Here is a 23,798-nt window from a genome sequence, read left to right as displayed (position 1 = left end):
GGAGAAATGGGGAACTCAGTACTCGGAAGGAACAATGAAGGCAGAGCAGTCCCTCTGCCTATTGACCTCACCTCCTCAAGTACACCCTTCTGAGGGGAGGCCTTTCTGAGCACCAGCCCAGGTCAGGACCTTCCGGGGTTTTCTCTGACAGGACTGGGTTCGCCCATCCAGCAGCATTCCCTAGTTGGTAGTCATGTGTTATCTTTGGGGTGGGCCTAATTGTTCTCCCCTCACCCAATATCTGCTCACCACAGTATACCCACATCTAACACAGTGGCTTTTGTAGGTACTCAATAACTATTGGTTGACTAAATGAAGAAAAAAATAAGGAAGGAAAGAAAGAAAAAATGAGCCATAGGGATCCAGAGGAAGGCAAGAGCTGAATTAACACCCTCTGACATCCTAGTTTCATTCCTAATAGTGGCAGAGGCCATGTTCCCACATCAGTTTGGGATGTGTTATTTCTCCTGGGCACTGGGAAGGTGACCCTGGTTAATACACAGGACTGAGAACCATCATTACTTCAAACTGACTGTAACCTGAAGGTCTTCAAAACCCTTTTGTGATCTCATAATTCAGGCCTTTGGTGCAGCTCAGCAGAAAATCCCCTCACTAACCCCTGGGAGTTGGTAGCTCCCTTAGGCTCCACGGGCTAGTGAAGGTTGGGTAGGGTGAGGCTTGCAGGCACTGGGAAAACTTCTCTGGCTTTCCTGCTCTGCTGCCCTCCCAGGACCTTACACACCTATCCTTAGACGCTGAATGGCAGCAAAATATTTGTATCCCAGGTATAGCTTGGCATCCATCTTAGGAGGGACTCTTAAAAACCCATCGGTAGCATCTGTAAACAGCAAGTCCTTCCCATGAGGAGAGGCAAAGAGCTGGAATTCTGTTGACTTGTCTTTTCCAAAATGTTCCTGTTCAAAGGATAAAACAAACAGAGAAGGAGGGAGGCTGGCATAGCAAGGGAAAGGGAAAACAAACCCAAAACCAAATAAGGAAAACTGAAAGCGAAAAAACATGAGCACCTGAGAGTAAAGACAAAGCGCCTGGCCCACCAACGTCCCTGTGGTTCCTGGGCTTCTCATGTCTCTCTCCAGGGAATACTTTACCCAAATCCCAGCTGGTCTGCCATGTGCGGCTTCAGGGAAACTGCCAGGGGCTGTCCCCCTGAGATTCGCACCAAGAGGTACAGGTTGCTGTATGCCAGGCAGCTGCTCCTCCCCAGTGTCATGTTCCCATGTGACAGGCAGTGAAAGCTGCCTTATTCCTGGCCATTAGTGGCTCTAGTGGCTCTAGTGGTCTTTGTCCTAGAGAGGCTAGTGGTCCAGCACCTGCCACTGAGCCTGGACATCAGGAGTCCTGGGCTCCTCTCCTACCTCAGGCCTACCACTGAAGGACCAGCTGGAAACTTTCTGGCCTCCAAACAATGGAAGGGCCCTTTGCCTACAACTCCCACTAGCTGGCCCAAAGCCATTCCTGACTATTGTACCTACCCCCAAGGTCTTTCCAATGTCTGTCCACTTTTTGCTTTTGCAGTGGCTGTACATGAAATGTGACCTCTGGCAACCTCCTGTACTTCCTAGGGGTACATACAGCTTACTTCCCAGGGCTCAAGAATCTTCCCAGATATACCCTACAAATTAGTTCCTCTGACCTCTACAACGTACACAATCCAGGTCCCCAAGGTTGTACCATTTCATCTGGTGATTGTATGTATATTCATCATGTCTCCCACACTCATCTGGGAGCAACTCAAGGGCAAGTCATTGTGCCCTTCATCTCTGAATCCCCAGTGCTGAGCAGGGAGCGCCAAGAGAGAGGGGTCAGGGGATGAATAAGGGCTGGATGGGAGAGGCTGCCACCAACACCAGACAGAGAGAACGCTCATGGCGAGAGAACCTGCCACTGAGGGAAGTCAGGAGGGCAGGATCACATGCCAGTAAGATAATAGGAAAATACTCCATAGAGGAGGGGCACCTGCCCTGCATCGTGAGGACCCTTTAGAACTGAAAAGAAAAAAAGGGAGCAATGAGGCACTTCTATAGAGTCTTTGGACCAGGAGGTCAATGATATAAGGTGAGGGTTTTATGGCCTCTGCTGTCTGTAACATATACAGACTGAGTGGCTTTTCAGTGAGCAGATGATGTGTGACATGGTTCCTGTCCTACACCCAGAAGAACTTCCAGAGTAGCTAGAAGGGAAGGTAGGAAAATGGCCCAAATCCAAGCAGAGACACCCCCTCCCCCAAGCAGGAAGGGAGGATGGTGGGTGGGAATACCTGGGCCTGGTTGAGAAGCTCCCAGATCAAGTCCTCCTTGCCCCCCACCTTTCGAGCCACGACAGCATGAGAAGGGAAATGGGCCAGGTGACAGTCCTTGTATTCATCCACTGACTTCCGGGAGTTGTCCAGGCAGAGCAGCTCATACTGGTCCCTGTCGACTTTGTTTGGCAGGTTCTCTGGGGGAAGAAAGCCCAGATGAGCCAACTGTAGACAGAGCTATGAGCTGTGGTCCCTGCTGCTCCCTGAATCACAGACACTATTTGACCTTATTGTAATAACTTTCTAGGCCCAAGATGGAGCTAGTCCTGCCGAGGTACCACATAAGTAAACCAAAATTTAGATCAGCTTTTGTGTCCCTGTAAATGCTCTGCTTGACCAGAAACAAAGTCTATTCAAATCAGCAAGTCCCCAAACACCAAGCCAACCCTGGGCCTTCTAACCTAGACAAAGTTGACTATATGGCCCCAGTCAATAGTCTATTTGTCTCTTCCTTGTCCTTTATTCATTTATAGAAGCTCCCTGACTTCCACCCCATTTTTCAGCTCTCCAAAAGGAGACTGTCAACTTCATGAAATGTTAAAATGTGTTTGTATCACCTAATTTGTCTTTAATAATTTTTTAACAACCTAAAGAGGACTAAAAGAAAATTTTTTCCACATACGTTTTATACATATGAGGAACCTGAGGCCTCAGGAGGTGAAATGACTGGTTCTCACTGCAGATAGACCCGGGGCCGGGAAGCCTGTTTGGCCCAGGACCCCTCTGACTACCCACACATCTGTAACTCTGCCGATATGAATGATGACAGCAAATGTTTTCTGAGCACTCACAGCACACCAAAGACTGTGCTGAAGGCTTTCATTTAATCCTCATAGCAACTGGGGAGGCCAGTGATATGATGATGCCATTCTAGAGATGAGGAAACGTAGGCTTGGAGAGTCAAGGTAACTTGTCAGCTAGTCTGAGGCTGATGCATCACCATGCGAGGACAATCCAGGTCCCCCACTAAAATGGCAGTCCTCCCCTGGAGGCAGAGCCTGCTGGGGAAAGGTGGTGAAAGAGTTGAAGGAGGCATAGGGCCCCAGTCAGGGTACTCTACAGGTACAAAGAGGGCCAGAAAACCTTGTGAGGGAAACAGACTGTTTGGTATTTGAAAGTGTTCTGGGTTGAATTGTGTCCCCTGAAATTCCTATATTGAAGTCCTAAATGCCCGTTACCTGAGAATGTGGCCTTACTTGGAAATAGAGTCATTGCAGCTGTCATTAGCTAAGATGAGGTCACACTACAGTAGTGTGAGCCCCTACTCCAGCATGACTGGTATGCTGATAAAAATGATACACACGCAGGGAGAATGCCATGTGAAGAGAAGGACTTAGGTTGGGCCGGTGTGACCACAAGCCAAGGGACACCAAAGATTGCCGGCAAACCACCAGAAAGCTAGGGGAGTGGCAAAGAACAGATTCCCCCTCAGAACCTCCAGAAGGAACCCACCCTACTCACACCTTGATCTTGGACTTCTAGCCTCTCAAACTATGAGACAATAAACTTCTATTGCTTAAGCCACCCAGTTTGTGGTATTTTGTCACGGCAGCCCTAGAAAACTCATAGAGAAGGACTTTGGGGTTCATCAACTCTCACACTGAAAGAGAAGGAGTACAATTAGAGTTCTTGTATAAGGTTACAATTTTAATTAGGTATGTCGAAGAGAAAATACATTTTAAATCTTTATATTGAAAGAAAAAATTTTAATGATTTAGTAATATCAGAATTCAATTTAAAAAATCAATATGGTCTAATAGCTCCAGAAAGAAAGAACTTTACCTTAAGGTCCCAGTGGTAGCAGCAGCTCCCCAACACTCACTTGTACCCCAAAAGCCTGATGGATAGTCTCTTTTTTTTTTTAATTTTTTTTTCAACGTTTATTTATTTTTGGGACAGAGAGAGACAGAGCATGAACGGGGGAGGGGCAGAGAGGGAGGGAGACACAGAATCGGAAACAGGCTCCAGGCTCTGAGCCATCAGCCCAGAGCCCGACGCGGGGCTCGAACTCATGAACCGTGAGATCGTGACCTGGCTGAAGTCGGACGCTTAACCGACTGCGCCACCCAGGCGCCCCTTGATGGATAGTCTCTTATAAACTTCTACTTAAAAGGCAATGAGTGGGGGTTCCTGGGTGGCTCAGTTGGTTAAGTGTCCGACTTTGGCTCAGGTCATGATCTCACAGTTCATGAGTTCAAGCCCTGCATTGGGCTCGCTGCTGTCAGAACAGAGCCTGCTTTGGACCCTCTGTCCTCTCTCTCTCTGCCCCTCCCCTGCTGACTCTCTCTGTCTCTCTCTCTTTCTCTTTCTCTCTCAAAGTAAATAAATTAACTTTTTTTTCAAAGGCAATGAGTGATCTATATTAGCAGGCAAATGACTTTCAGTAAAAGTAAATGAGGACAAGCTGGGACAACCTGTTGTTTTCAGAAAGTGAAGATGTTTTCAAATGCTTCAGGGTGAGTGTTAGGAGACTCTGCCCACTGGCATAGTAACTGTGACCACTTGAGCAACCAGAGGAAATAACAATGACAATTATCTGGAACAACTTGATTCTGGGAAATGAAACCCATGAATGACCCCACTAATCAAATTTACTGATTATTAATAAGACATGCGTCAGTTGCCAAAATGCTAACAAACCAGGTCAGTGTGTAATAATGAGGGGACTGTGAATTGTGAATAGCTGAACAAAGCAACAAAGGACCTTGAACTCCTCTTTCATGCTAGAGAAAGACACTGTGTTGTAAGGAGCTCTGTGAAAAGTGATGACTTAAAGTTTCCTTTGAGGTAGCAGACATTTATCTTAAAAGTGAACCTAGCATACTGAATATTCATTTGGTTTAAACATCTTGAACAATGCAAGTGTATTCTGCATGTGATAGAAATTTGATTGGTTACAAAACAAAACCCAGATTCTGTAACTTCAATTTGCCTGAAATATTATTTTGGTTTTTTTGTTTCTTTCTGGTAAATGGCCCAAAACTCTTTTTTTTTTTTTAATTTTTAATCTTTATTTTTGAGAGAGAATGAGAAAGTGGGGGAGCAACAGAGAGAGGAGACACAAGATCCAAAGCAGGCTCCAGGCTCTGAGCTGTCAGCACAGAGGCCAATGTGGGGCTCAAACTCACAATCAGTGAGTTCATGACTTGAGCCGAAGTCGGCGGCTCAACCGACTGAGCCACCCAGGCGATCCGGCCCAAAACGCTTAAAAGGGTTTATTTTTTCAATGTAGAAACACAAAATAAATATATTTTTGTCCACAGTAATAATGCTTTTGCAACACCTCTAGTTGTAGATGTGCTAATAAGTTCTGAAATCATTATAATAATTTGTGTGTTTGTTTAAGGTGTTTGAAGCATTTAGGAGCCATTTATACTGAAGAATTCGGGAGAATGTGATTACATTTGAAATGGATATTGCAGTGGCTAAGAGAATTGAATTATTACAACTTGTCTTATTAATTGGTAAATACTGTTTCAATTCATTTAGTAGATTTGCAAACTGAACAAATTGAACACTAAACCAAGTACAAATAACAGAAATGATTTTTATACAGAAACTCTCCTGTATCATTAACGGTCTTGTCATCACCCATCTCTAGATGTTAGGAAACTTTCAGGTAAGAACCAGTTCCCCTGGCCAGGGTATGGCTCACATGATTCTCCCTCCATCCAGCACTTACCAAACACTGTCATATGCCTCACGAAGGCCACATCCCCCACACCATCCTGCAGACACCTGAGGAACGGGAAAGCGATAGTCAGGCCACTGTCCGTGACTTGGGCTCACCCCTGCCCTGGCAACCCCTCTGAGGCTCTGCCCTGACCACTGGCTCACGCGGCTTTGCCCACAGTTTCCCAGACTTCAGTGTGTCCTCACAGAGGCAATGGCCCTGTCTGAGGGGCTTTTGAAACTCCACAGCCAACCCGGGTCTAAGGTAGGCAGGAGCTCTGTAAGCCACAACCCAGGTGATTCTAGGGAGGGATGGTGTGAAGGAAGGACCCGCACTTTCCCCTTCAAAGGCAGCCTAAAGTGATTGATTTTTTTTTTTTTTAATAAAGCCCAATACATGGAGGATAAAAACTCAGGATAGCCTTGGATTCCCAGCCAGTTTTGTTCTGGTTTTGACCAGTAGCTATTTCTCTTACAGACATGGAAAGGTGCCTGCAGAGGGCTGGGAGGGAGGTGGGGAGAGGCGAGCACATGTCCCTGACACAAGGAGATGCTCTGCCAGAAATAAGCAAGCTGGGAGGTCTTGGCCTTTGGCCCAGCTGGAAGCCCAAGCCTGTGTGTGTGGATCCCAGAGACCTAGAGATAGGTCTGTTCCCCAAGCCCTCCCTGGTCCAGGAGGAGAACACAGGCTCCCTGGGGGCAAAGAGGGGCTCCCACACAGAAGGCTGCTCCTCAGGATGGTTAGGAGTGAGGGTGGGCCATGGGAGGCACTCAGGACCCTGGGTTTCACACTGACACCCTAGGTGGTCTGAGCAGGCCCTGTCTATTCCCTGTGCCTTAGTTTCCCCATCATCAGGGTGAGGAGAAGCAGAGGGGCCCCACTCACTTGAAGGCACCTGAGTAGCCGAAGTACGGTTCCTGGAAGGAGCAGGCACACTTGTCTGTCCCTTTCCCCACACACAGTTGACACAGTCTGGGGAACGCTGTCCTGTTCGCACAGGGGACACAGCTGCTGGAGAAGAACTCGGCCATTTCTGCTGTGGCTGCTCAACACAGACATATGGACCTCAGGGCATGAACTGGCTGGGGGCCTCTGGGTTGTGTATGTGTGTGAGTGAGTGGCCCTCTGTGAGATCCCCTGAGGCTGTACATACTTCCCAAGACTGTCCTAAGGAAGCAGATGTCCAGAGGTGGCCAACAGTGCCCATAGCCAAAGAAGTGGATGGCCCAGGGTCCCCATGTGTTCAGACATCACACCAATGTGTGGGCCTGGGGTCCCTAGCATGTCCACTGCAGAGAGCCACCTACCTACACTGAACCAAGGGACCGCTCACCTTGTTAACTCACCACCATGGAGGCTCTAGGTGTGGCAGACAGAACTCTAAACACTGCAGGAGCTCCAATTGCCCTTTCTTACTTCGGGACATGGTCCCACCCACCCCTCTCCCCTTTGGATCCAGGAGCTATGGTAGTTGATGGTAGTTCCAGGAATCCATGGGAGAGGGTTGGGATAATTTGCCTGGTGGTTGGTAGGGGGTAGGCCAACAGTCATAACTTTTCAGACAGATGTCCAGCAGTGTCAGACATGGAGGCAAAAGAGACCCCAAGAAAGGGCAAACACGGCCAGAGCTATGGCCCAGGCTTTGGCACTCCATCTGACCCCAAAAGCCCCTTGTTTCTATCACAGGCAAAACATGGATGCTGCAGAGTTGGCAGGGATCAAAAGCACAGAAAGATTTGCCCATCATCTTTCAAAGGCTAACAAGGCACCCTAGACTCCCTTGGCTCATCATAACTGAACAAAAAGGACATAAAAAATTCTTGGCTCCAGTCTGCTCCTCACTTCTTGCCCCCATCCCAAACCCTCACCCCAGGCACTGAGGCCTGACTGCCGGTGGTGTGACTATAATCCCTAGTGAGCCTTCCTGGGAAGCTGGAAGGGAGTTCCCCTTTCTCATAAGCCCCAGGGATGGCCCTTGTCAAGGCAAACTGCTGGGGTTACAATGAATGTGGGGCTTTCAGAAGCTCAGAGACCAAGGGACCTTTGCCAAGAGAAGACTCAGCTGCCAGTTCCCGAGGGTCGCTGGTGCAGCAAACCCAGCTAGTCACATTTAAATCAGGCTGTCCTCTCCTCACCTTGTAGTTCATGAAACTCAGCGCCTGATAGTGATTATATGGCCCCAACACAATCTATGTGGGTGACTGGCGTAGGAGTCCTGCCTGAGGGCACCCAGCCCTAGCAAGCCTACCTCTTTCAATGGAGTCAGAAGGAAGAAGTACCCCAATGGGGATGTTCCACCCAGCAGACCATCCTAGGCCCGTGTGGCAAGACTTCTTGCCTCGGAGCTGGTTCAGCTGGAAGTCGCTGTCCTTCTTCACCACAGCTACAGCATAATGGTAGGTTTGTGGATCTGCAAAGGAACAGAGTGACAGGAGGACCAAAGGAAGACACCACATTATTGCTAACTAATCTTCCAGAGTGTGTGCAATGGGGAATTTCAGGAAATCCTAGGACCTGCACCATCTCCTGGTGAACAGGTGAAAAAAGAAAAAAATTGGCCTTTGATTAACAGGAGTGGGGTGGGGGGAGTCCATTTTCAGGGCAATGAACACTAGTTCCTTTAAGCCAGCCCCTTGTAGCCAATGGAGACGTGGGGTTGGGGCCACCGGCTACTACAGGGCCTGCAGGGCATTCTTAGGGAGACCTTCAGCTCCCAGTCATTGTGATGTTACTGTTTCTCCCCAAAGGCTTTTCTCCTTTCTCTGTTTCTTTGCCTGCAGCCCAGACACAATGGTAAAGGTGTGAGAGGCAGGATGCAGGGGTGACCCCGGGATTTTGACAGAGCCCTGAAAGTTGGACACAGATTGAGGTGGGCTGTGCTCATGTACCCACTGATGACAGTTATGGACAAGTATGGGAGGAGGCAAAGCCTTATTCTTCAACTCCCCCCAAATCTCTCCTCACATCATTCACAGATCCATGTTCTGTAGCAACTGCAGGGGAATTAGCACAGCGAAGAGGCTGTCCAGATCTGTGTGTCTCCAGAGAAGGGCCTCTCAATGGTGCAACCCCACTGGGTAAGTGATGGACTCTGGACAGCACTGCCCCCTCTTATCCAGTAGTACCAAGGGCATTTCGATCAGGATGCATACAGTTCACAATTTCCCAGGGAGAGTCAACATTCTAGCCCTTGTAGGTCAGCATAGATGACAGACTCCTTCAATCCAAAGAGCTCCAGCAACTCTGTTCCCTACAGGCTGACAGAGACCCTGCCTCCCCCTATGGCTGCAGTGTCAGACCAGAGACCTGGGACCCCAGGGAGAACGCACCATCTTTTGACCCAAAGAATTCTGCCATGATGGGCTTCAGGTTAAAGGGGAGCAGGCCTGCCTCAAACACCAAACCTCCTTCGACAGTCACAGCATCTGCTTCATTTGCCTGAAAGAGAAGAGACCAGACCATGAATGGAGCCCCTAACCTAGCCCTCTGCCAGGGACACTTGACCCATAGATGTCTGCATGGGTCAGACCTCATTCCCTCATTATTGTCCACTCAAATGTCACCTTCTCAGCAACGCTCTCTCCAACCACATCTTAATACAACCACTCCATGCACAAACGCTGAGCTCCCCCTTTGCTTTTTCCTTCAGTCAACCACCTGACAACCATTCATTGTAAATTCTCTTCCCCTTTGGAATGCAAGCTCCACCAAGGTGGGGATACTTTTTTTGTTTGGTTGGCTTTTTCCTCCTGTATCTCAGAACCTAGAGAAGCACCTCCTATAGGTAAGTGTTCAATAAATGTTTGTTGGAGAAGTGAGTGAGTGAATTGTCAAATATTTCCATCCATAAGAAGTTATGGCTTGCACTCACAGATCTGGATTCTCTCTTCAAGTATCTGTCAGCCTAGGATTCCTTCCTTCTTGTGAGAAGCAGCAACCTCACAGCCTCTTCTCAGAAGTGAGGTAGATCATTTCTCAACCCATCATGGAAACCTTTTTTTTTTTTAAAGAGAGAGAATGAGCAGGGGAGGGGGAGAGAGAGAGAGAGAGAGAGAGAGAGAGAGAGAGAGAGAGAGAGAGAATCTTAAGCAGGCTCCACAATCAGCACAGAGCCCGACATGGGGCTCAATCTCACAACCATGAGATCATGACCTGAGCTGAAAACAGGAGTTGGACACTTAACCAACTGAGCCACCCAGCTGCCCTTAGAAATAATTTTTTAAATTCATTTATCAATTCACATTTGAAGTAACTTGGCTTTTTCTGAATTTAGTGTTGTGTTTCTATATACTTGCCTCCTTTTTCCTCCTCCCATTTTTCTTGCATATGAATTTTATTTATGTATTTATATATATAGTATATAATTAATACTCTGTTGCATGTATCAGAACTCAATTTAAATTAACTTAGGTAAAAGAGGCATTTAGTATAAAGGTAAAAGGACAAGAAGGCCACTGGGCCTAGTGAATACCATCAAGGTCAGAAGCAATTACATACATGGGTTTCAGTTCATACCCATGGGCTCCAGCTCATTACTGGTGGTTCCAGATTGTTCTTGCTCTTCCCCCACTTTACCTACATCTTCCCTTCCTGGCTGCCTCCTCCTCAAGCTCCAACGGCTTATGAAAAGTCAGTAGTCTTAATAGAGACTGTATAACCTGCTTCGGCAACTGCATAAGGTCAAATTCTTGTAACAAATCAATCCCCCCCCCCCCATAGATGAATTAGAAAAAAAAATAAATAAAAGTTTGTATTCATGTTTTTGACCCTTACTGAATATTTCCCAATTGTCTTCCAGAAATGACACAGAATTTATAATTCATAATACCAATAACAATGCATATTAATGTCACAGAAACCTACCAGCAAGAAATTCCATCATTTAAGAAATGTTATTACATTTCTAGGTATAAACTGTTACTTTAAGGATGGCTTTATTCAGGGGCCCCGGGTGGCTCAGTCCGTTAAGAGTCTGACTTCGGCCCAGGTCATGATCTCAGGTTTGTGCGTTGGAGCCCTGCATCAGGCTCTGTGCTGACAGGTCAGGGCCTAGAGCCTGCTTTGGATTCTGTTTCTCCCTCTTCTGTCTACCCATCCCCTGCTCACACTCTGTTTCTCTCTATTTCTCTCAAAAATAAATAAACATTAAAAAAATTTTTTTAAACAATGGCTTTATTTGCATTTGATCATTAAAAAGTATGAACATTTTTTCCTTTATTGTTTATATCTTTTACTAGTTGTAATTTCTTTTCTGCAAGTGGTTTGTCTATAGCTTGTTATCCTTAAGCATTTTTTACAAATTTAAATGATATCTTAATCTAGTTTTTACATTATGCTGTTTTGTCATAGTTGATGTGAATATATTTTTGTATGCTTAAGGTCTTAAAATCTTTTTTGTCAAAGATCTAAAACTTTTACATTTCCAAGCTTATCTACCTCTGTGATTTATCTTGTTATGTCTATCTATATTAGTCAAATTGCGTCAAACTGAGAGTTTGTTTGGTAAATGGATTAAACACTTCTCTTAATTTTGTTGCTGAAGAGTTACCCAGGGGACACCTGGGTGGCTCAGTTGGTTGAGTGTCCGACTCTTGGTTTCAGCTCACGTCATGACCTCATGGTTGGTGAGTTTGAGCCCCGCATCCAGCTCTATACTGACAGTGCGGAGCCTACTTGGGATTCTCTGTCCCTTCCCCCCCACCTCTCTCAAAACTAAATAAACAAACATTAAAAAAAAAAAAAAAAGAGGTACCCAGTTGTCTCGCTAAAGAATCTTTTCTTAGTCATTTACTTAGAAAGTTTGCCTTATCACACATATCAGTGTAAATCTATACCTTATCATACATATCTGTGTAAATCTACATGTATCTTACCTAAATTTATTAAGCCTATGGCCCTAGTGCCCTAATGTTGGATATTGATCATAGCTGACATCTGCATCACATCATGTAGACAACTAGATAGATGAATATATATATAGCAAGCTGTGAATATGTATGAATTTTGTTTGCTTTCAGGCCTCCTAACATCTGCACCAGGACCCTGGTCTTTGTAACACTGCTATTTAAATATTTTATAGTTTCAGGTAGGCCTCCACCACTCCCTTGCTAATTTTCTTTTTTAAAATACTATTTATAGGGGTGCCTGGGTGGCTCAGTCAGTTGAGCATCCGACTTTGGCTCAGGTCATGATCTCACAGTTTGTGGGTTCGAGCCCCACGTTGGGCCCTGTGCTGACAGCTCAGAGCCTGGAGCCTGCTTTGGATTCTGTGTCTCCCTCTCTCTCTGCCCCTCCCCCACTCACACTCTGTCTCTATCTCTCAAAAATGAATAAACTTTAAAAAAATTTTTTAAATAAATAAAATACTATTTATATTCTTATCCATGTGCTTTTTCTTAAGATTTTGTAATTATTTGATACTTCTTTTTTTTCAACGTTTATTTATTTATTTTTGGGACAGAGAGAGACAGAGCATGAACGGGGGAGGGGCAGCAAGAGAGGGAGACACAGAATCGGAAACAGGCTCCAGGCTCCGAGCCATCAGCCCAGAGCCTGACGCGGGGCTCGAACTCACGGACCGCGAGATCGTGACCTGGCTGAAGTCGGACGCTTAACCGACTGTGCCACCTAGGCGCCCCTCCTGTGGTTGATTTCAAGCTTCATAGCATTGTGGTCTGAAAGTATGCATGGTATGATCTCAATTCTTGTATACTTATGAAGGGCTCTTTTGTGACCCAGTATGTGATCTCTCTTGTAGAAGGTTCCATGTGCACTCGAGAAGAAAGTATATGCTGTTGCTCTGGGATGCAGAGTTCTAAATATATCTGTCAAGTCCATCCGTTCCAATGTATCATTCAGGGCCCTTGTTTCTTTATTGATCCTGTGTCTAGATGATCTATCCATTGTTGTAAGTGGGGTACTAAAGTCCCCTGCATACCACGTTCTTATCAATAAGGTTGCTTATGTTTGTGATTAATTGTTTTATATATTTGGGGGCTCCCATATTCGGCACATAGACATTTATAATTGTTAGCTCTTCCTGATGGATAGAACCTGTGATTATTATATAATGCCCTTCTTCATCTCTTGTTACAGCCTTTAATTTAAAGTCTAATTTGTCTGATATAAGTATGGCTACTCCAGCTTTCTTTTGACTTCCAGTAGCATGATAGATAGTTCTCCATCCCCTCACTTTCAATCTGAAGGTGTCCTCAGGTCTAAAATGAATCTCTTGTAGACAGCAAATAGATGGGTCTTGTTTTTTTATCCATTCTGATACCCTATGTCTTTTGGTTGGAGCATTTAATCCATTTACATTCAGTGTTATTATAGAAAGATATGGGTTTAGAGTCATTGTGATGTCTGTAGGTTTCATGCTTGTAGTGATGCCTCTGGTACCTTGTCTCACAGGATCCCCCTTAGGATCTCTTGTAGGGCTGGTTTAGTGGTGACGAATTCCTTCAGTTTTTGTTTGTTTGGGAAGACCTTTATCTCTCCTTCTATTCTAGAAGACTTGCTGGATAAAGGATTCTCGGCTGCATATTTTTTCTGTTCATCACATTGAAGATTTCCTGCCATTCCTTTCTGGCCTGCCAAGTTTCAGTAGATAAATCCATCATAGTCTTATCAGTCTCCCTTTATATGTTATAGCATGCTTATCCCTAGCTGCTTTCAGAATATTCTCTTTATCCTTGTATTTTGCCAGTTTGACTATGATATGTCGTGCAGAAGATCGATTCAAGTTATGTCTGAAGGGAGTTCTCTGTGCCTCTTGGATTTCAATGACTTTTTCCTTCCCCAGATCAGGGAAGTTCTCAGCTATGATTTCAAGTACACCTTCAGCACCTTTCCCTCTCTCTTCCTCCTCTGGAATCCCAATTATGCGTATGTTATTACATTTAATTGTGTCACTTAGTTCTCTAATTCTCCCCTCATACTCTTGGATTTTTTTCTCTCTCTTTTTCTCAGTTTCCTCTTTTTCCATAATTTTATCTTCTAATTCACCTATTCTCTCCTCTGCCTCTTCAATCCAAGCTGTGATCACCTCCATTTTATTTTGCAGCTCATTTATAGCATTTTTTAGCTCCTCCTGACTGTTTCTTAATCCCTTGATCTCTGTAGTAATAGCTTCTCTGCTGTCCTCTATACTTTTTTCAAGCCCAGCGATTAATTTTATGACTATTACTTTAAATTCATTTTATGTTACATTGCTTAAATCATTTTTGATCAGTTCGTTAGCTGTCGCTACTTCCTGGAGTTTCTTTTGAGGAGAATTCCTCCGTTTCATCATTTTGGATAGTCCCTGGAGTGGCGAGGAACTGCAGGGCTCTTCCTCTGTGCTGTCTGGAGTAACTTGCATTGGTGGGCGGGGCCACAGTCAGACCTGATGTCTGCCCCCCAGCCCACCGCTGGGGCCACAGTCAGACTGGTGTGTACCTTATCTTCCCCTCTCCCAGGGGCAGGACTCACTGTGGAGTGGTGTGGCCTCTGTCTGGGCTACTTGCACACTGCCAGGCTTGTGGTACTGCTTCGATGGGATCTGGCGTATTAGCCGGGGTGGATCCACAAGGTGCACAGAGGCAGGAGGAGCAGAGTCAGCTCACTTTGCCTTCGGTGGTCTGCTTCAGGAGGGGCCCCTCTTCTGTGGGCCTCTCGTCTATGCTTGGCTCTGGAGAGTCCATTCTGCTAGTCTTCTGGCAGTTTTCTGGGTTATTTAGGCAGATGTGGGTGGAATCTAAGTGGTCAGCAGGATGCGGTGAGCCCAGCGTCCTCCTACCCTGCCATCTTCCATTTTCTCTCTAAAAAAACACTCTTCTCAGGACTAAATAGCCTGACTTGATGACACAGGAAACACCACGACTGCAGGGCAGGTCCAACCGGGTTTACACCACATCCCTCAGGATCTGTGAGCCTCAGCTCACTGACCTCACCTCCAGTTTCTCAACTGGGACAGGAAGGCTGGGCCACAGGGGAGAGAGAGCCAGGCTCTGTGCTGAGAGAGGACTCTCACAAGGCTGTCGTGTGTTGTCCCTCCACTGTGGAATCTATATTTGTTAAAATCTTGCAGATCTGTCATGATTTTTTTCCTGAAACATTTTTCTATTATATTATAGTAGATTATATTGTAGCATAATAGAATTATAGTATGTTATTTAAATTTTTTTAATGTTTATTTATTTTAGAGAAAGAGAGAGAGCACACAAGTAGGGGAGGCGCAAAGAGAATGGGACAGAGAATCCTAAGCATGCTGTACACTGTCACCCCAGAGCCCAGTGTGGGGCTCGAACCCATGAACCATGACATCATGACCTGAACTGAAGTTGGACGCTCAATGAGCTGATCCACCCAGGTGCCCCTATAGTACATTATTTTAAATAAAAATAAGTCATAAATTTGGGTTACTTTTCCCCAACTAATGACTGTTGTATATGAAAATGACATTGTGATATGTTTATCTTTTGCCAAACTAATTTATTCATTCATAAATAATTGTAGTAATATTTTTCTTTTTTTATACTTGTACCACAATTTGTTTATTTGTTAACCAGTTGATGGACATTTGAATTGTTTTTAATTTTAACATTATGAAAAAAGCAACTGTAAACATTAACATACAGGTGCTTATGTAGACATATGTTTTTATTTTGCGGGGGAGTAGATACACAAAAAGGGTAGTATGGTAATTGTATATTTAACGTCAGGAGAAAGTTCCAAACTGTTTTCTAGATATGCTATTTTGCATTCACACCAGCACTATCTGAGGGTTTCAGTTGCTCTAAATCCTTATTAACACTTAATGTGATCTGTGTATTTTATTTTGACCATATTAGTACATAAGTAGTGCTATTGTCTTGATTTGCATTTCTATAATGACTAATAACTTTGGATATATTTTTATGTGCTAATTTGCCATCTGTATGTGAGTGGATGTCTGTTCAAATCTTTTGCTTATTTAAAAAATTGGGTTGTCTCATTATTATTGGGTTTTAAGTTTGTTTTTTTGTTTCATTTTAATTTACATCCAAGTTAGTTAGCATATAGTGCAATAATAATTTCAGGAGTAGAATCCAGTGGTTTATCCCCTGCATATAACACCCAGTGCTCATCTCAACAAGTGTCCTTCTTAATGCTCCTTGCCCATTTAACCTATCCTTCCACCCACAACCCCTCCAGCAACCCTCAGTTTGTTGTCTATATTTAAGAGTCTCTTAGGGGTGCCTGGGTGGTTCAGTTGGTTGGGCCTCTAACTTTGGCTCAGGTCATGATCCCACTGCTCATGGATTTGAGCCCTGCGTCGGGCTCTGTGCTAACAGCTCAGAGCCTGTAGCCTGCTTCAGATTCTGTGTCTCCCTCTCTCTCTGCCCCTCCCCCACTCACACTCTGTTTCCCTCTCCCAAAAATAAACGGTAAAAAAAATTTTTTTTAAATCTCTTGTTTTGCCCCCTCCATGTTTTTATATTATTTTTGCTTCCCTTCCCTTCTGTTAATCTGTTTTGTATCTTAAATTCCACATATGAGTGAAGTCATACGATATTTGTCTTTCTCTGACTGGCTAATTTTGCTTTGCATAATACCCTCTAGTTCCATCCACGTTGTTGCAAATGGCAATATTTCTTTTTTTTTTTTTTTTGATTGCCAAATAACACTCCATTGTGTGTGTGTGTGTGTGTGTGTGTGTGTGTGTGTGTGTATGTATATATATATATACCACATCTTCTTTATCCATTCATCTGTTGATGGACATTTGGGCTCTTTCCAAACATTGGGGTACGTGTGCCCCTTTGAAACAGCATACCTGTATCCTTTGGATAAATACTTAGTGCAATTGCTGGATTGTAGGGTAATTCTATTTTTCACTTTTTGTGGAACCTCCATACTGTTTCCCAGAGTGGCTGCATCAGTTTGCATTCCCACCACAAATGCAAAATGTTCCTCTTTCTCTGCACCCTCACCAGCATCTGTTGTTGCCCGAGTTGTTAATTTTAGCCATTCTGACTGGTGTGAGGTGGTTATTTCATTGTGCTCTTGATTTGTATTTCTCTGATGATGAGTGATGTTGAGCACTTTTTTCGTGTGTCTACTAGCCATCTGGATGTCTTCTCTAGAAAAGTATCTATTCATGTCTTTTGCCCATTTCTTCACTGGATTATTGTTTTTTGGGGGGGGGTTGTTGAGTTTGATAAGTTCTTCATAGATTTTGGATACTAGCCTTTAATCTGATAAGTCATTTGCAAATATCTTCTCCCATCCCATCAGTTGCCTTTTAGTTTTGTTGTTTCCTTTGCCATGCAGATTTTTATCTTGATGAGGTCCCAATAGTTCATTATAGTAATATTTTTCTTGATTCTACCCTACTTTCCAGGCATGCAATCATCTGAAAATATTGATATTTTATTTGTTTCTTTCTACTTCATATGTATTTTGTATCTTATTGCATTACTGGAAAATTCCAAAAACAATGTTAAATAATAATGGTGATATGACAGCTTCTTATTTCTGACTCCAGTGCAATTCTGGCTTAGCTTTCCTGTTGGCATTTTCACTGAATCCTTCTCTATTAGTTGTTTAATCACTATTATTGCTTTTACTATTAATGAATGTTGAGCACCTATATTTTTCTCTCTACACGGTCCCTGTACTTTCAGGTCTTTAGCTTATTTCCTTCTCCTTTAAAGCATGGTCTAGTTCCTGTGGGAAGAAAGTTGTTATGAAGCAATAAACACTAACAAGTACAGAAAAAGGAAGTATGGATTTTCTTCCATTCTCCTTTGGGCAGCTGTGACTTACCCAAATGGACTTGATGCACTCAAAGTGAGAGGCTCTCTTCACACAGGTGACATGAGGACCATCCGCTGGAAGGACTTTTTTCATATTGTCACTGAAATCAGAGCACTTACTGGCCTCATGATTTGAGATAGTGCACCACCTCACAGTTTTCCCAGGGACAGCCAGACACAGACCTAGGGGACAGATGCCAAAGGTGTAAGGAACCCACAGCGCTCATCTTTCTCTGCTGGCAGAAGAAGTTAAAGACAAGGTAAATGGTTGCCTGAGTGGGACAGACAAAAATTGGGTTGGCTGCATGGCTCACCTGAGTTTTCAGGTCCCATTTCTCTGATTGTGCCTTTCCCCTTGGAGAAACAAACCCAAAAGCACCTCCCAAAAGCTAAACAGAATTACCGCATGATCCAGAAATCCCACCCCTCAGTATATATCCCAAAGAATTGGAAGCAGGTACTGAAATACACATACATGAATATTCATAGTAGCACTATTCATGATGGTCAAGAAAGGCAGAAACAACCTAAATGTACATCAATGGGTGAATGGATAAACAAAATATAATATATCCATACAATGAAATATTATTCTGCCATAGAAAGAATGAAGTATTGCTATATGCTACAACATGGATGAACCTCGAAAATAATATGTTACATGAAAGAAGCCAGTCACAAAAGGCTACACATTATATAATCCTACTCATATGAAATATCTAGAATAGGTAAATCTATAGAGACACAAAACAAACTGGTGGTTGCCAGGGGCTGGGAGAGAGGGGAATGGGAACTGACTGCTTAATGGGCACAGGATTTTCTTTTGGAACTAGATAGAGATGGTAGTTACACAACACTGTGAGTATACTAAATGCCACTGAAGGGGCGCCTGGGTGGCGCAGTCGGTTAAGCGGCCGACTTCAGCCAGGTCACGATCTCACGGTCCGTGAGTTCGAGCCCCGCGTCGGGCTCTGGGCTGATGGCTCAGAGCCTGGAGCCTGTTTCTGATTCTGTGTCTCCCTCTCTCTCTCTGCCCCTCCCCCGTTCATGCTCTGTCTCTCTCTGTCCCAAAAATAAATAAACGTTGAAAAAACAATTAAAAAAAAAAAGAAAGAAAAAAAATGCCACTGAATTGTATACTTTTAAATGATTAATTTTATGTTAATTAATGTCACCTCAGAAAAGAAAAAATATAAAAGGTGGGAGGGTGCCTGGGTGACTCAGTCGGTTAAGCATCCAACTCTTGATTTTGGCTCAGCTCATGATCTCGTGATTCATGAGTTCGAGCCCCACATTGGGCTCTGTCTGCACTGACAGTGTGGAACCTGCTTGAGATTCTCTCTCTCTTCCCCTCCCCTCCTCTTGCTCTTTCATTCTCTCAAAATAAAAATAAACTTAAAAGAAAAACCTATGGGAAGGAATCTTCAGCCTACTGATTTAGTCATCCTTTTGACATTAGATACTCTAAACTTATATGGTACTAATTGCTGGGGCACTAAAATCAGTACATGTTTATTTCATTTTAAGCTATAGTAATAAGTTTAGAGACTATTTTAAAGGCAAAATGCTGCTTACAAATCTGTAGTATTTGAGCCAAATGTTATTTTATTTTATTTTAATTTTTTTTCCAACGTTTATTTATTTTTGGATGAAGTCCTGTATGTCAGGCAGTGTGCCAAGCACATTACTCTGCTCTAAGGTCCACAAATCTCCTGCCATTTAAACATTAGTGTTTCTATTTGTGGATGAAATTTAAGGAAAAAAAAACTATCAGGGACATAAAATAACTTGAGACGAAGCTAATATTTGAACTACCCAAATCTGTTTGACTCCAAAATCTGCACTGCCTTTTAAGTGTCTGTGAGTAAGAAACATCAAAAGAAACAGGACAGGAGATGCCAAATTACCTTAGACAGAATCCCATATGAAACACAGAAAGACATATGGAGCTCCTCAACCCTATCTGAAAAAGCCTTTGAGAGTAGCAGCCCAAAGAAGGAGAGCAAGCTAGGAAATGGAACTATAGAGGCCATGTGCCCATGTGCAGAATAGAAACATTTGGAGTATTAGTTTTCATTTTCATTTTGAAACTTTCAAAGCATGTTTAATCTGCTTCCTAATATACATTGCTAAAACATTTTGTGCTTAGAAATAACTGGCAACAGTAGAGACAATACAACTCTATAAATGAAAATGCTTTGTAAGCAGGTTAAGTTATACAAAGAGCTACTATATCCAACTGTAGGGTTTCTTTTACTTTTTCAAAGGTGTGCACTTTTTGGGAAAGCCTTTTTGAAAGTTTATATTTTCAGTCACCACTGTGCTTATGTTCAAATGATTAAAACTAGTTTCTGCACTTCTAATTTTTTTTAACTGTGATTGCAAAACAGGGCAAATGAAGTTTGTATTATTAGGGGAAAAGTGAAAGTCTTGACAGAAGCAAAACAAAACAAAAAAAGAGAAGATGGACTTTTGCTTCTACCTATAAAGGAATAACGATATGGGACTTGTTCTAGTACTTTAAACAACTAACACACACACACACACACACACACACACACACACAGTGTGGAAAAAAACATGTGAAGAAAAGTTTTAAGTTATTGGATTATGGGCAAAAGAAAACCGGAGTAGCAATACTTATATGGGACAAAATAGACTTTAAAACAAAAACTATACCAAGAGACAAAAAAAGAGCACTATACAATAATAAAGGTAATAATCCAACAAGAAGATATAACAATTATAAATATTTATACACCCAACATAGAAGCACCCAAAACCATAAATCAGTTAATAACAAATGTAAAGGAACTAATCGATAATACAATAATAATAGTGACTTTAACACCCCACTTACATAAATGGATGGATCATCTAAACAGAACATCAACAAGGAAACAATGGCTTTGAAGGATATACTGGACCAGATGGACTTAACAGACATATTCAGAACATTCCATCCTAAAACAGCAGAATACATATTCTTTTCAAGTGGACATGGAGCATTCTCCTGAATAGATCACATATTAGCCCACAAAACAAATCTCAACAAATCCAAGAAGGTCAAAATCATACCATGCATCTCTTCTGACCACAACATTATGAAACTAGAAATCAACCACAAGAAAAAATCTGGAAAGACCACAAATACATGGAGGTTAAATAACATGCTACTAAACAATGAATAGGTCAGCCAGAAAATCAAAAGAGAAATTAAAAAGTCCATGGAAACCTCTGGGATGCAGCAAAAGTGTTTCTAAGAGGGAAATTTATAGCAATACAGGCCTACCTCAAGAGACAAGAAAAATCCCAAATAAACAATCTAACCTTGTACCTAAAGGAGCTAAAAAAAAGGAACAACAAAACCAAACCAAAAACCAGCAGAAGGAAGGAAATAATAAATATTAGAGCAGACATAAATGTTATAGAAACTAAAAAAAACAATAGAACAGATCAATGAAACCAGGAGCTGGTTCTTTGAAAAAAATTTAAAAAAAATCAAAAACCTCTAGCCAGACTTACCATGAAATAAAGAGGAAGGAAGGACTCAAATAAATAAAATCACAAATGAGAGATGAGAAATAACAACCAAACCATCTCCAATAAAGATTTAGTATCCAAAATATATAAAGAAGTTACAAAAACTCAACACTCAAAAAACAAATAATCTAATTAAAAATGGGCAGAAGACATGAACAGAAATTTTTCCAAAGAAGACGTCCAGATGGCCAACAGACACATGAAAAGATGCCCAATATCACTCACCATGAGGGAAATGCAAATCAAATATCTACAATGAGATATCACCTCACACCTATCAGAATGGCTAAAATTAACAACACAAGAAACAGGTGTTGGCAAGGATATGGAGTAAAAGGAACACTCATGCACTACTGGTGGGAGTGCAAACTGGTACAGCCACTGTGGAAAACAGTATAGAGGTTCCTCAAAAAGTTAAAAATAGGACTTACCCTAGATTCCGGAAATCACAATACTTGGTATCTACCCAAACGATACAAGAACACTAATTCAAAGGGATACATGCGCCCCTATATTTATAGCAGCATTATTTACAATACCTAAGATATGAAAGCAGCCCAAGTGTCCATCAACAATAGACAGCAATGGAATATTATTCAGCTATAGAAAAGAATGAAATTAAAAAAAAAAAGAGTGAAATCTTGCCATTTGCAATGACATGCACAGAGCTAAAGACTATAATGCTAAGTAAAATAAATCAGTCAGAGAAAAATAATATTATATGATTTCACTCAAATCTAGAATTTAGGGAAGAAAACAGGCAAAGGGAAAAAATAAGAGAGACAAAGGAAAACACAGACTCTTAATTATAGAGAATAATCTGATGGTTACCAGAGGGGGTGGGTGTGGGAGGGAATGGGTTAAAATCCTGATGTGGATTAAGGAGTGCACTTGTCATGATGAGCACCAGGTGATGTATGGAATTGTTTGATCACTATACCCTAGACCTGAAACTAATATTGTATGTTAACTAACTGGAATTAAAATAAAAACGTAACATAACATAACATAACATAACATAACATAACATAACATAAAATATTGGACAATGGGAAGTGCAGGACTGTGACCTCTGAGAGAAGGAAAACAAATAAAGTGAGTCCTATAATCATCCTAACTTTCTTTCTGGACCAAATTTCCAGATGGCAGAGCAGAGAGAAGAAAACCAAGTAGCCTGACTGTCTTACCAAGTTGAGGAGACAGAGATCATATTTAGGTAAGGCTAAGGCAATTAGAATTTGTAGCACAGATAACCAAACAGTAGTGAATGCCAAAAAGGAGAGAAGAGAGAGAGAGGAGATTGAAATCTAGAGTCTACATACATTTGAGATTCTGGCTAAATTCCAACTTGAGCATTGTAGAAGCCAGGCAATAACAACTGCTAGAGAAAGAAAATTCAATGGGGAGCTTAAGCCAAACATTTTCCAGAACTTGAATGAGGTCAGGAATCATTTCAAGTTCCCATGATTCAGAGTGGATAAAAATCTCATTGAATAAATAGGACAGTTATTAAAATTCCAGAAGTAGGTTAAACTACCCTAAAATAAAGAATATTCTAGACACAGACTAAAAATCTTAGAAACTAGTTTTGAAAGAATTAAGCTGATTTGCAGATAATATGACTGCCTGCCAGAACAAAGTTTAACACTTTATTTTTTTTTTTTTAATTTTTTTTTTCAACATTTATTTATTTTTGGGACAGAGAGAGACAGAGCATGAATGGGGGAGGGTCAGAGAGAGAGGGAGACAGAGAATCGGAAACAGGCTCCAGGCTCTGAGCCATCAGCCCAGAGCCTGACGCGGGGCTCGAACTCACGGACCGCGAGATCGTGACCTGGCTGAAGTCGGACGCTTAACCGACTGCGCCACCCAGGCGCCCCTAACACTCTTTAAATAAAAACAACAAAATTCATTACACACACACACACACACACACACACACACACACACTGTACACACCAAATTTCAATACTCAGCAAGGTAAAATTCACAATGTCTGGCAACCCACAAAATTACTATGCAGGTGAAGAAGCAGGAAAATGTAACCCATAATCAAGAGGAAAACAGTCAACAGAATCAGAACTAGAAGTAAAAGGGATGATGAAAGTAACAGAAAATAACTTTAAAACAGCTATTTTAAGTATTATAAGTATGCTCAGAGATTCAAAGGAAAGCATGAACATAATGAGGAAACCAATGTAAGCTATAAAAACAGCTAAAAGGAATTTCTAGAGACAAAAAAAAAAAAAAAAAAACCAGAACATCTGAGGGGCACCTGGGTGGCTCAGTCAGTTGAGCATCTGACTCTTGATTTCAGCTCATGTCATGATCTCAAGGTTTGTGGGATGGAGCCCCATGACAGGGGGCTCTCCACACAGTGCAGAGACTGCTTGGGATTCTCTCTCCTCTCTCTCTCTCTGCCCCACCTGCTGCTCACACTTGCTTGCTCTCTCTCAAAATAAACAAATAAACTTAAAAAAAAAAA

General features: G+C 42.6%; 1 protein-coding gene across 1 annotated transcript in view; it reads right to left on the bottom strand.

The window, feature by feature from the left end:
• LOC121033695 (inhibitor of carbonic anhydrase-like) overlaps positions 1–23,798 on the bottom strand; it is a 54,011-nt gene that overhangs the window by 19,171 nt on the left and 11,042 nt on the right. The window contains exons 2-8 of the mRNA XM_040480229.1: positions 17,781–17,953; positions 9,323–9,431; positions 8,242–8,403; positions 6,879–7,035; positions 6,003–6,058; positions 2,279–2,457; positions 743–914 (exon numbers count right to left, since the gene is read on the bottom strand). Of these exons, the coding sequence (XP_040336163.1) occupies positions 743–914; positions 2,279–2,457; positions 6,003–6,058; positions 6,879–7,035; positions 8,242–8,403; positions 9,323–9,431; positions 17,781–17,953 (1,008 nt within the window). The remainder of the gene's footprint in view (positions 1–742; positions 915–2,278; positions 2,458–6,002; positions 6,059–6,878; positions 7,036–8,241; positions 8,404–9,322; positions 9,432–17,780; positions 17,954–23,798) is intronic.

This window comes from Herpailurus yagouaroundi, unplaced genomic scaffold (assembly GCF_014898765.1).
Source record: "Herpailurus yagouaroundi ecotype Mexico unplaced genomic scaffold, PumYag 159, whole genome shotgun sequence".
Lineage (NCBI taxonomy): Eukaryota > Metazoa > Chordata > Mammalia > Carnivora > Felidae > Herpailurus > Herpailurus yagouaroundi.
Note: the sequence above shows the minus strand (reverse complement) of the source record. Positions and strands in the feature narration are given on the sequence as shown.